This window comes from Dipodomys merriami, unplaced genomic scaffold, assembly GCF_024711535.1.
Source record: "Dipodomys merriami isolate MVZ:Mamm:240054 unplaced genomic scaffold, mDipMer1.0.p SCAF_1, whole genome shotgun sequence".
Lineage (NCBI taxonomy): Eukaryota > Metazoa > Chordata > Mammalia > Rodentia > Heteromyidae > Dipodomys > Dipodomys merriami.
This window is the reverse complement of record NW_027202270.1, coordinates 40537079-40549254: the sequence shown is the minus strand read 5'-3', so window position 1 is coordinate 40549254 and position 12176 is coordinate 40537079. Positions and strand designations below refer to the sequence as shown.

The 12176-nt window shown below is 34.5% G+C and overlaps 1 protein-coding gene and 1 non-coding gene across 3 annotated transcripts in view; both read left to right on the top strand.

The window, feature by feature from the left end:
* The window catches only part of Mtx2 (metaxin 2), a 49987-nt gene that overhangs the window by 35129 nt on the left and 2682 nt on the right, over positions 1-12176 (top strand). For both annotated transcript variants that reach the window (XM_070020402.1, XM_070020408.1), the window contains exons 6-9: positions 463-555; positions 1050-1088; positions 1471-1596; positions 3370-3446. In XM_070020402.1, the coding sequence (XP_069876503.1) occupies positions 463-555; positions 1050-1088; positions 1471-1596; positions 3370-3446 (335 nt within the window). The remainder of the gene's footprint in view (positions 1-462; positions 556-1049; positions 1089-1470; positions 1597-3369; positions 3447-12176) is intronic.
* On the top strand, positions 5204-5328 carry LOC138835112 (small nucleolar RNA SNORA57). Its single transcript, XR_011374441.1, has one exon. It is a non-coding gene; the product is annotated as a small nucleolar RNA SNORA57 (small nucleolar RNA).

Here is a 12176-nt window from a genome sequence, read left to right as displayed (position 1 = left end):
AAAACTCTTACAGATTGACTTAATGGATATACTGGTTTATGTCTCCACTCTTATTTAATTGGGTATGAGAATTTGGACATTTGTTCCTTTTCCCCCCTGTATCTTTACTGACATCTTTAAAAAAATTTTTCAATTTCTTTATTAACAAAATGTGTCATCTCCTGGCATTTCATTTAATTATAAATGTTCTTTTCTTAAAAATACAAGTTTTACTGACTGCTCTGTTTTCTTTGTGAAATAGTTGGTGATGGAAAATACATTGATGTAATAACAAATAAGTACTACTTAGGATTTTATAGCAATAGAATATTAAATATACTCTTATATAAGATAATTTTGTCCTTGAGTCACTTTGGAAATTAATCCATTGGACACTTGAGTGTTACATGTTAGTAAAATAACTGAAAATTGTTGTATGTTTAAAATAAGGCCCTTTAAATATTTTTTTTATATTGTCTTTAGGGTCATTGTCTTAGTGATGGATTGGATGATGTCCAAAAAGCAGAAATGAAAGCTTATATGGAATTAGTCAACAATATGCTTTTGACTGCAGAGGTATAACATAAAATAATAGAGTGAAATAAAATCTTTTATAATCTGTGTTCTCCCATAGCATAGAACTTTCTTATGGGTTTTTTAAAGTTATTGAAAAATGGGAAAATAATAGATTCTAGAACTTGGGATGGTTGTCCAAGTGATTTGATAATTATCTTTGAATAAGTTACTTGATGATTTTAATTTCTGTTTATAAGAAGGGGTGATTCTCACCAGTTTATTGTTTTACTTTGGCCTTTCACAGTGTACATAAATAATACCTGAACAACAATTTCATAGTAGAGATATATTATGTGATAAGAAATATTTTTATAAAGTATTACCATTAAATTTTATAATTCTGTACAGCAACATTTTCTAACAAGAAACAAGAAACACTCTTCCCATCTGTGACCTACAAAATTGGTTTATAAGAAATTACTGTGGCAAGAAATAAATTTATCCTTTTTTCCTTTGGTATTCTAAAGTTTTAGTGACTGTTCTTTTGTCCCCAGTTGTATCTTCAGTGGTGTGATGAAGCTACAGTAGAGGAGGTGAGTAGTTCTGCAGCATTTATCTTAATTAAAATTTAATGAGAAAACACTTTTGCTCAGAATCGCAAGTCCCTGCTCATAAATGAAACATTGTGGTTTATACCATTAGTGATATAGTTTTTCACTTACTTTAATTTTGCTTGCACGTACATTTTAGGGAAGCTATGTGTCATTGTTTGATGTAACTGGTTGTAAAGTACATAAAAGTTTATATATTTTTAAAGGGAATGGTTTAAAATTTTAATTTTTTTACATTGGATGCAGCGCATGTTTTCAGATGGCTGAATACATTTTCTTTGCAAATATATTTCTTTTAGAATTCTGTTTGTAGAAACATTGTTTCTAGGAAGAACCATGCTTTTTATGGACCCTTTTGTTTTAGATTACTCATTCTAGGTATGGGTCTCCTTACCCATGGCCGCTGAATCATATTTTGGCCTACCAGAAACAGTGGGAAGTCAAACGTAAGATGAAAGCTATTGGATGGGGCAACAAGACCCTGGACCAGGTTAGTTGAGGCTGAAATTGACTTTCACTATGTTAAAAAATGATATTTTTATATGCTATAAACTGTATAACTTACTAAAAACAACCAACATTTGCTATTATTTTGTCTTTCCCGAAGTAGTTTTATTTTTTTATTAATAGTTACAGATACTTATTGTGAGACAAATTATATACTACAAAAAGAAGTAAAAACTGTCTGATATTCCACTGTTTAAAAAGTGCCTGCTACTCAGCTAGGTGCTGGTGGTTCATTCCTGTAATCCTAGCTACTCAGGAAGGAGGCTGAGATCTGAGGATCATAATTCCAAGCCAGCCTGAATAGAATAGTCCATAAGACTCTTATTTCCATTTAACCACCAGAAAACCAGAAGTGATACTGTGGCTCAGAATGGTAGAGCACTAGCTTTGAGCAAAAGAGCTAAGGGACAGTGTCCAGGCCCTGAGTTCAAATCGCACAACCAACAAAAGAAAGCAACAAAAAAGTGCCATTCTTAACAATTTGGAGAAATTCTTGTAGATGTCTCTTAGTAACTAATATTTTCCTTAAATGTGGGATTGTATTGTGCCTACTACTCCACAATCTAATTTTATATTCCATTGAGTGATACATTCTGGACATCTTTTATGTCAATAAATATAGATCTTCAGTATCAGGACTTAAAAATAAGGGGAGCCGGGCACCAGTGGCTCATGCCTGTAATCCTAGCTACTTAGGAGGCTGATATCTGAGGATTGCAATTCAAAGCCAGCCCAGGCAGGAAAGTCTGTGAGACTCTTATCTCCAGTAAACCACCAGAAAATCAGAAGTGGCACTGTGGCTCAAGCGGTAGAGCACTTTCCTTGAGCTTAAGAGCACAGGGACCAGCGCCCAAGCCCAGAGTTCAAGCCCCATGACTAACCAAAATTAAAAAAAAAAAAAAGGGAGAAACAAAGGAAGAGGCAACAATGCTTGATAAGAAATGTACTCATTATCTTGTTCATGTAATTGTAACCCCTCTGTATGGAATTTTCACAATAAAAAAAATAAATAAAAAATCCTCATTGAATATAGTTGCTAATCTATTTTTTTGGTCTTAAATTTACTAAAGTAATATAATTATGTCTTGTTAAGGTCATGTTTTTTTAAAATAAGTTTTTATTGTGAAAATACCATACAGAGGGGTTACAATTACATGAGCAAGGTAATGAGTACATTTCTTATCAAGCATTGTTGCCTCTTCCTTTGTTTTTCCCTTACCATCCCAGCCCTTCCATCTCTCCCCTCCACCCCCCCAAGGTCATGTTTTTAAGCATCATTAAACTGATTAATCTCTTTTTGCCAAGGCTACCCCTAATTCTAGCAAGCCATTTAACTAATTTGTTTAGTAAATGGTGTGTTTAGTAAAAACTAGGTGTTTAGTAAATAAATAAGGATGGAATGAATTAGAGTAGGAAAACAAACTGAAATGCCCTTACTTGTGGTAGGTAAGCAGTTTCAATTGTATATGGCAAATATATGCAAAATGACTTAATTCAAGAAAACCTCTTTTAGTCTGTGAAGTTTTGAGAGTAAACCTGCTATAGTGATCTTTATCAGTAACAAGTGTATTTAAAGAAAATTCACTCTTTTCCTATTAAATAGAAAGCATTATTACTTATGTCATCTGTAGTCATTTGAAAATATATAATGAAAAGTTACCCTCAATTTACATTTTTATTATAAATTGTAATACAAATTAGATACTTTGTTTTCCTAACTTAAATATTTTCCTTTGGGGTCCCTTGCCAATAATAGGTCTTAGAAGATGTAGACCAGTGCTGTCAAGCTCTTTCTCAAAGACTGGGAACACAACCATATTTCTTCAACAAGCAGTAAGACATTTTAATATTGTACATTTTTAGTTTCTTTTGTGTATTACTTAACTGCAAAGTTCCTTTATCACAAAGGAATTGGCTTTTTTGTGTATGTTTTTTTTTTTAATTTACTTTTATTGGAAAGATGCTGTTACAGGGGAGTTACAGTTACATGAGTAAGGTAATGAGTACATTTCTTGTTGAACATTGTTACCCCCTCCTTTGTTTTTCTCCTACTATCCTTTCCCTCCCTTACTTCCCCCAGTACCTCCCCTCCCCCCCTCCCCCCAGTCAGAAGTTGTAAAGTTCATTTCCAACATAGTGTCTTGTGAAAATCATTGTTGCAATGGGTCATCCTGTGTCCCTGTTTCAGCATTTTGTTATTCCCCTTCCCCTCCCCACATTAGATTTACAAGATTCAGGGTACCAAAATCAAATACGGTGACAACAGGGGATATACCATAGGGGGAAGAACATACAAAAGAAACAAAAAAAAAAATCACGTAGTACATTAAAAACAACAGCGATGAAGAAAAACCTTTTGTGACCATATCCTGGGATTCATTTCATTTAGTATCATCTTATATGGTCATATGTACATAGCTTTTGATCTTTTCTGACATATACTAATTATTGCAAATAAGGGAAACCATGGGACCTATGTTTCTTTGGGTCTGGCTTGCTTCACTTAATATGATTTTTTCCACGTCTTTCCATTTTCTAACAGATAGGGCCATGTCATTCTTTCTGATGGAGGCATAGAATTCCATTGTGTGTATATACACTCATCTACTAAGGGACATCTGGTATGGTGAATAATACTGTGATAAACATAACTATGCTGGTAGCTTTTGTATGGCCTTGTTTGTGACCATTTGGGTAAATGCCCAGAAGTGGAATTACTGGGTCATAGGGGAGCTCTATGTGTAGTCTTTTGAGGAGCCTTTATACTGCTTTCCAGTGCAGTAGGGTTCTCTTTTGGCCACATCCCCTCTAGCATCTGTTGTTATTAGATTTCTTGATTATAGCCATTCTAACTCTAGTGACGTAGAATCTCAATGTTGTTTTGATTTGCATTTCTTTTATGGCAAGAGAAGTTGAGCATTTCTTCACGAGTCTATTGGCCATTCGTGTGTGTGTGTGTGTGTGTGTGTGTGTGTGTGTGTGTGTGTGTGTGTGTGTGTGTGTGTGTGTGTGTGTGTGTGTGTGTGTGTGTGTGTGTGTGTGTGTGTGTGTGTGTGTGTGTGTGTCTATGTGTGTTGGTTGAGGGGCTTGAACTCTGAGCCTTGGAGCTGTCCCTCAGCTCTTCAGCTCAAGGCGAGCACTCTACTGCTTGAGCCACAGCACCACTTCCAGTTTTCGAGTGGTTTATTGGAGATAAGAGTCTCCTAGACTTTCCTGGCCGGGCTGGCTTTGAACCATGGTCCTCAGATCTCAGCCTCCTGAGTAGCTAGGATTATAGGCGTGAGCCACCGGCACCTGGCGTCTATTGGCCATTCTTATTTCCTCTTCAGAGAAGTCTCTCTAAGTCTTTAGCCCACTTATTAATGGAGTGGTTGTTTTTAGGGGATTTAATTTTTTGAATTCTAAGTATATTTTAGGTATGAGGCCCTTGTCTGTTGTATGGCTAGCAAAGATCTTCCAATCTATGAGCTTTCTCTTGATCTTGCTAGCTATGTCCTTTGCCATGCAGAAGCTCTGAAGTTTAATGCAGTCCCATTTGTCCAACCTTTCTTTGATTTGTGGGAATTGACTTTTTGAAGAAATGTTTATAACCTTTCTTTTCTTGGTGGGTACCAGGCAGTTGGTCATTTTCCCGATTAGGTACAGAGGCAAAAGGAAGGACTCTAGCCCTCCAGGTATGGCTTCCCATCCACTGATTCTCTCCTCAAGAATGAGGATGGGTGGTAGGGAGGGAAGTGGGGGAGAGATTGATGTATAAAATAGACTTATTTTAAAAGTTTAACACTTATTATACATTCATGTAGCCTTTCTTGACTGTGGTAGGCTCTGGGAAATCAAGATTTCTAAAATGTTTCTGTCATTGAGTTTTTCTTACGTGTTGTTGTATAAAGCAGTCATTATTGTATAATAAAGGTTTTTTGGGGGGAGGGAAACTTAATCTTTTGTATAGTTATTAATACATATTGTACAAAATAATGGATTTCATAATGTTTCTATCCATGTATATATCATGCTTCCATCATATCAGTCCTTCCCTCTACTTTTGCTCTTCCCCTCACTGCCTGCTCTCCTCTCCTCTCCTTTCCTCTCCCTTCCCTAATAGTGTACCTCTATGTAGCGTGCCACCAATGCATTGTTTCCTTTTCTGGCTCATTGTTTGGAGATGAGTAACAGGGCACCAAGAACTTGGATTAAATCCCATCACTTCCCAGTTAGTAGTGTTCAAGTTTTTAAGCCTCCATTTTCAACTGAGGGAGAAAACCTTTTAGAGGGACCCTCTCTTCCTATTCCTGTCTTCATGATTAAGAGATCTGGTATTGGGAAGGTGGCATAAGATATGTGGCAATTGCTGGGTAGAGTGCCTCATGAAAAGTAAACAACCAGTAAGACATAGTCTCCTTTCCTCCTTCTAGCCTCTAAACTTGAAAGTACAACAAACACATAAAGATGCTGTTAACATAGCTACAGTCTATTTGGGCTATGACTCTGGGGACTAGGAATGTCAGTAAGACTGAACAATAAGAATATGGATGGACAAGTCTTATTATTAACTTTGAAAGTATGAAAATATGTGTAAAGCACAAATTAATGTAAATGATATAGATTAAATGTATGTATATATGCAAATTGAGTAATTTATGTTTCATTGACATAATTTCTTTGAGGTTTGAAGAGTTGCTAATATAGGCAAAGAATGAATTTTTCTTTATTAAAAATTATAATTTTAATATATCAAAAGTTATCTTGTGATCCATTAAAAGGAGATTAAATTCGTTTTTTAATATCAGTGATTTGCTTAGAAAGTTTATCCTTTTCTTGGTTTATTAATACAAAGTATCTTTCTTTTTAGATGGATAATTTTTAAAAGGCTTTATTTGATATTACTTTTATATCTTCATAAACATTCATCTTCTATAGTCATGCCAAATATCCTTTGATAAAGATATTAATATCTGTAGTAAAAGTAACTGTGATGACAACTTGAAAATATTTAAATATTATTCTAAATATACTACATATAAAATGTCAGACCTGATGGTCTCTGAAATAGAAAAGTCACAGAGTTCAAACATGAATTCTGTATAGGTAAAGTTTCTGCAACAATGTTCCTATTTCTGTTATTTTGTCCCTAACACAAATGAATCTATCCAAATGTTACTATTATGATATTTTTCTTTATGATATTGAATTCATATTAGTTCACAAGCTCAGAAATTTGAATGCATTATTCCAGTTTATAAATGAGTGCCTTAGTTTGTATACTCTTTTTAGAGGATGCCATAGAATAGATTTTATTTTTCTTCTTAGTTAAATTCATTGTCAAAGTGTTAGTACTAGAGATCATTTGGCATGTGATTCAGAGGAAATAGCAGGATATTACTTTTCCTCATAAAGGGTACAGTTATGTTTAAGCTTATATAAGAAGTTCAAATTTAGAATAGTTGTAAAACCAAGAACTTGTATTTGAGGAACTATTTTTTTCTTTATCATTTAATTTATGTTTTTTAAAATTTAATTTATGTTTATGTATTTAATAGTATGTTTTTTTATTGTAAAAATACTGTTACAGTTACATGAATAAGGTAATGAGTACATTTCCGAGCATTGTTACCTCCTCCCTCCTCCTCTGTTTTTCCTTACCATCCCTTTCTGTCACCTCTGAAGTTGTAAAGTTCGTTTTCAACATAGTGTCTTGTACATCTCATTGTTAAAATGGTTCAACCTGTATCCTTATTTCACCATTTTGTTATTTCCCTTACCCTCTCCAAATTAGAAAAATGTATATATAAGATGATATATAAGATGCAGGGCACTGGAATCAAATACAGTGAAAACAGGGGTTATACCATGGGAGAGAACATATAAAAGAAACAAAAAAATCTCATAGTACATCAATAGCAAGAAAGAAAAAAAAAAACACTGTGTCCCTATCTTGGGGTTCATTTTGCTTAACATCATTTTATATGGTCATATGTACATGGCTTTTGACCTTTTCTGCTGTCCTAGACATATACTAGTTATTGCAAATAAGGGAAACCATGGGACCTATGTTTCTTTGGGCCTGGCTTACTTTACTGAATACAATTTTTTCTAAGTCTTTCCATTTGCTAACAAATGGGGTGACTGAGGAACTATTTAATTGATATTAATATGTAATTATTTGAAGTAGTCTTATGATATTTAGATTAACATTTTTCACTCACCAATGATTATGAATAAAGAACAAAATAATTTTAACTTAAATGTATTTTAGCTAAGTATTTAATCAGTATTACAGTGTAAATAAACTTCATTTCCAGAAAAGTAACTTATCTTTTTATTTTGCCATGGCAGAATGTTTCTCAGTAATTTTCCTTTATCTATGGCAGGAGTCAATCCTTTGTGAGTAAGTAGAGTGGTATTTTAAATTAAGATATATGGGTTAGATTCCAAAATGAAGACCTTAAATGTTGTTCTTGGCTCTTACATAAACTGAACTTAGATAAGTCCTGTTAGTTTTTCTTTTATGCCCTCACATTAGAATCGAATTTTGACCCACTAAGCATGTGAAGAAGACTCATGAAAGAAATCAAGTGATTTTGTTTGACATGAGAAAGGGAAATCTTGTAGCAAAGATCTTTTCTTTGGAAAAGAGGACAAGCAAGAAACTTGATTTACAAATGGACTATGTGATTTTTTTTGTTTGTTTGTTTCTTTTGTATGGTCTTCCCCATGGTATAACCCCTGTTGTCACTGTATTTTATTCCGGTGCCCTGCATCTTGTATATACATTTTTCTAATTTGGAGAAATAAGGATACAGGTTGACCCATTGTAACAATCAGATGTACAAGACACCATGTTGAAAATAAACTTTACAACTTAGGGGGAGAGGGGATTAGGGGAGGTAGGGACAAAAGGGATGGTAGGGGAAAAACAAAGGAGGAGGTAACAATGCTCAATAGGAAATGTACTCATTACCTTGCTCATGTAATTCTAACCCCTCTATATAGTATCTTTATAATAAAAATATAAAAAAACTGATTTACAAAAGAGTGCCAATATATATATGGAGTATATAAGTAAGCAGTGTGTAGATTATTTCTAGTATGTAGAGATGACAATATATTAAGAAGCACCTAGATAAACTATATTTTTGTGAAACTAGATGACATAAAGAGAACTAAAGAAAAAAAGATGAAATAATGGGTAAGCAAAGCAAAAGAGTACAGAAAAATTTTATGGAAAATATTCACGTTTTACAGTACTTTTTTATTTTGATATTCAAATGAAAGTTGTAGATAACCAACAGAAATGTGAAAAAAGATAATTCAAGATAAGGAAACACATTTCTTAGGACTTAAAAAATATATTTATCATCCTGGAATGTTTTCCTAATAAAAAGTTTATATATAAAGATAAATGTTGCAGTATATTTGAAATATCTTAGAGCTCTTAGGAAGTGAACTTCTGTCTTACCAAATTACAGTCCATAAACTATTTGTTAAGCACAATAGTGTAAAGTTGTATTTTTTCTTTATGGACTATATAACAAAGAAAATAGGAAGTACATGAAAATGTTGGTTTCTACTCAGTAGAAATTTTGGGTCATAACAATTATAAGTATTTTTTTGAATTCATTGCTTGAAATTTGTGTGTGTGCCTGCGTGCCAATGTGTTAGTCCTGGGATTTGAACTCAGAGCCTGTGTGCTGTCCCTGAGGTTTTTTTTTTGTGCTCAAGGCTAGTATTCTACCATTTGAACACAGCTCTACCCATAGCTTTTTAGTAGTTAAAGAGTCCCATTGACTTTTCTGCCCAGTCTGGCTTTGAATGACAATCTAAGCCTTTTGAGTAGCTAGGATTACAGGTAATTTATGTTTAGTAGAATTGATACTTTATGAATGTAGATCTATGTATTTTAACAAAGCCATATAGTTTTGTAACATCTAGAAGAATTTGTAAAAGAAGGGGTTATGGGAATTGATAATTTATGTATATCAGAATCAGTTAATAGGAATTGCTGGAATTTGTATGGATTATAAGAAATATGCTTTTAAAATTGTATTTTGTTTCAACCCCCATTGCATTATACTTTTTCATATATTTTCTAAAGTAATGTCAGAACGTTAACTATTTTATATAACACCAGATAAATTTTGTATGCTTTTGTCCATATATAATCCATCACATTTGGAGTTATGTGGGTGTATGTTTTCAGCAAATACATTTGGATCACTTTAGGGGTTCTTCTGGACATTTCTAGTTTGAGCACACATATACACTTGACCTCATTCAGAGCCTTCATTTATTGATAGAGTGGATAGCTATACCCTGGAAGTTACATAAGCTATTCACATTTTTTAGGCTCTCATACAAGAAGTGATGGTAGTTAGCACTAAACAAGAATTAAAAAGGTACCTTTTGAGAAATGTTTAGGTGGCCTATGTGTGGTGGTACATGTTGCTTGGGAGGCAGAGAGGCAGAGATGGGAAGGATCCTGGTTTGAGGACAACTTGGGCAAAAATTTAGCAAAAGTGCATCTCAACAAAGAAGCCATTGTAGTGTTTTTTATTGGTAATCTCAGCTATGTGGGAGGCAAAGAGGATTGTGATCAAGGTCAGGCACAAAGCTCAAGGCTCTATCTGAAACATAACTAAAGCAAAAAGTGTCAGAAGCATGGCTGCAGTAGAGTGCTGGCCTAGCAGATATCAACCCCCCCCCCCAACCAGTATTTCCTCTGCCAAAAAGAGAGCAAGATTTAGGGATGTGAAAGAGTTGGTGTTCATATTACTTGTCTCAAAGTACCTTAGCTCTACATTTGTCCACTCTGCATGATTTCACTGGGTCTTTGTAAAGATGTTATTGATTCTTCATTTGTGATAAAAAGATGATGGTGCTATTGAGTCCAAGGACACTCATGATTTTTAAAAAAAAACTATGATTATCTTCTTAAATATGGTTATATACTGCACATCAAGCTTTTTAAAAATTTTTATTTATGTTGTTTTAGACAAGAACTCTGTTTGATGCCCAAACTGATCTTGAACCCGTGATCCCCCTGTCTCAGTCTCTCAAATGTTGAGATTAGGCATGCTCCATCATGCTTGGCTGTATGTTCACTGTAGTTTTAACACTTCATGAATGTGTCAAAGAGGGAAGACTTTCAAAGAATGTGAATAATTGATGGTGGAAATTGATCCTCCATAGGCAGGATGCTTTCTTCGTTCTTTCTTTCATTTATTTACCCAATACTATTTCAGATCCTAACTACTGTGCTAAGAACTGTGCCAAGGCATTGTTGGCTTTACATTAAAGAACATAAAATGTGAGAAAAAGAGGTAAATGCAGTTACAGTGCGGTATAAGAAGCATATGCCTTTTATTGACTCATGCAACACATACTAAGAATCCACTTGTGCCAAACATTGTTGTATATGTTGGGAAAATATCAGGAAATAAGTATCAGGGTTTTGTTTTTTGTTTTTTGTTTCTGTTTTTTTCTCTATCATACAACCTACATTTTGATAGAAGAGACATAATGAACAATATATGGTAGATGGTCTAAATGCTACATGGAGAATGAAATTAGGATCATAGCTAGTAAGTGGCAGTGGCTAGCACTTATTTTCTCAAAAATTCATCATTATAGGAATGATAGTAAAATGCATGGCTCAAGTGGTAGGGCAAAGCAAGCCAAATGAGAGCATGAGGCCCTGAGTTCAAGCCTTGGGATCAGCACACACACAAATTTCATAATTATGACAGTGCTTTCTCTTTTAGTAATAATGGCATTAGTATTTGTTGTAATATTATATAGACTGATGATGCTCCATTTATAGATCATTGGTTCTGGGGTTATGTTATTTAAAAAATTCCTAGAAAATTTTATGTTGAAACCATCTTTAGGATTGTCTTTAGACATCTAAATTGCTTTTTTTTGGTTGGTTGTGGGCCTCAAACTCTGGGCCTGAGCACTGTCCCTCAGCTCTTCAGCTCAAGGCAAGCACTCTACCACTTAAGCCACAGCGCCATTTCCGGTTTTCTGGTGGTTTATTGGAGATAAGAGTTTCACGGACAGAAAGAATGACATTGCCCCATTTGTTAGGAAATGGAAAAACTTGGAAAAAATTATATTAAGTGAAGTAAGCCAGGCCCAAAGAAACATAGGTCCCATGGTTTCCCTTATTTGTAATATCTAGTATATGTATGAGTCAAGCGGAAAAGGTCAGATAATGTGATGTCAGTAAAATGAACCCTTAGATGTGTATTTTAATGTTTTTTTCTTTCATGCATGTGTTTCTAACGCATTTATAAGATTATCTCTTTGTTGCTTTGTATGTCCCTCCCCCACAGTATAACCCCTGCTTTCACTATATTTGATGTCAGTATAACTTGTGGAGGAGATGGGGAAAAACCAGTTGTTTAAGGATACAGGTGGACCTGTTGCAACAATGAGAAGTACAAGTTGTCATGTCCAAAATGAGCTTTACAACATCGGTGCGGGGGGGGGGGGGGGAAGGAGAAGGATTGGGATTGGGGGGGAGGGGGGAGGCTGGGAAGGGATGTGAAGGGTAAACAAAGGAGG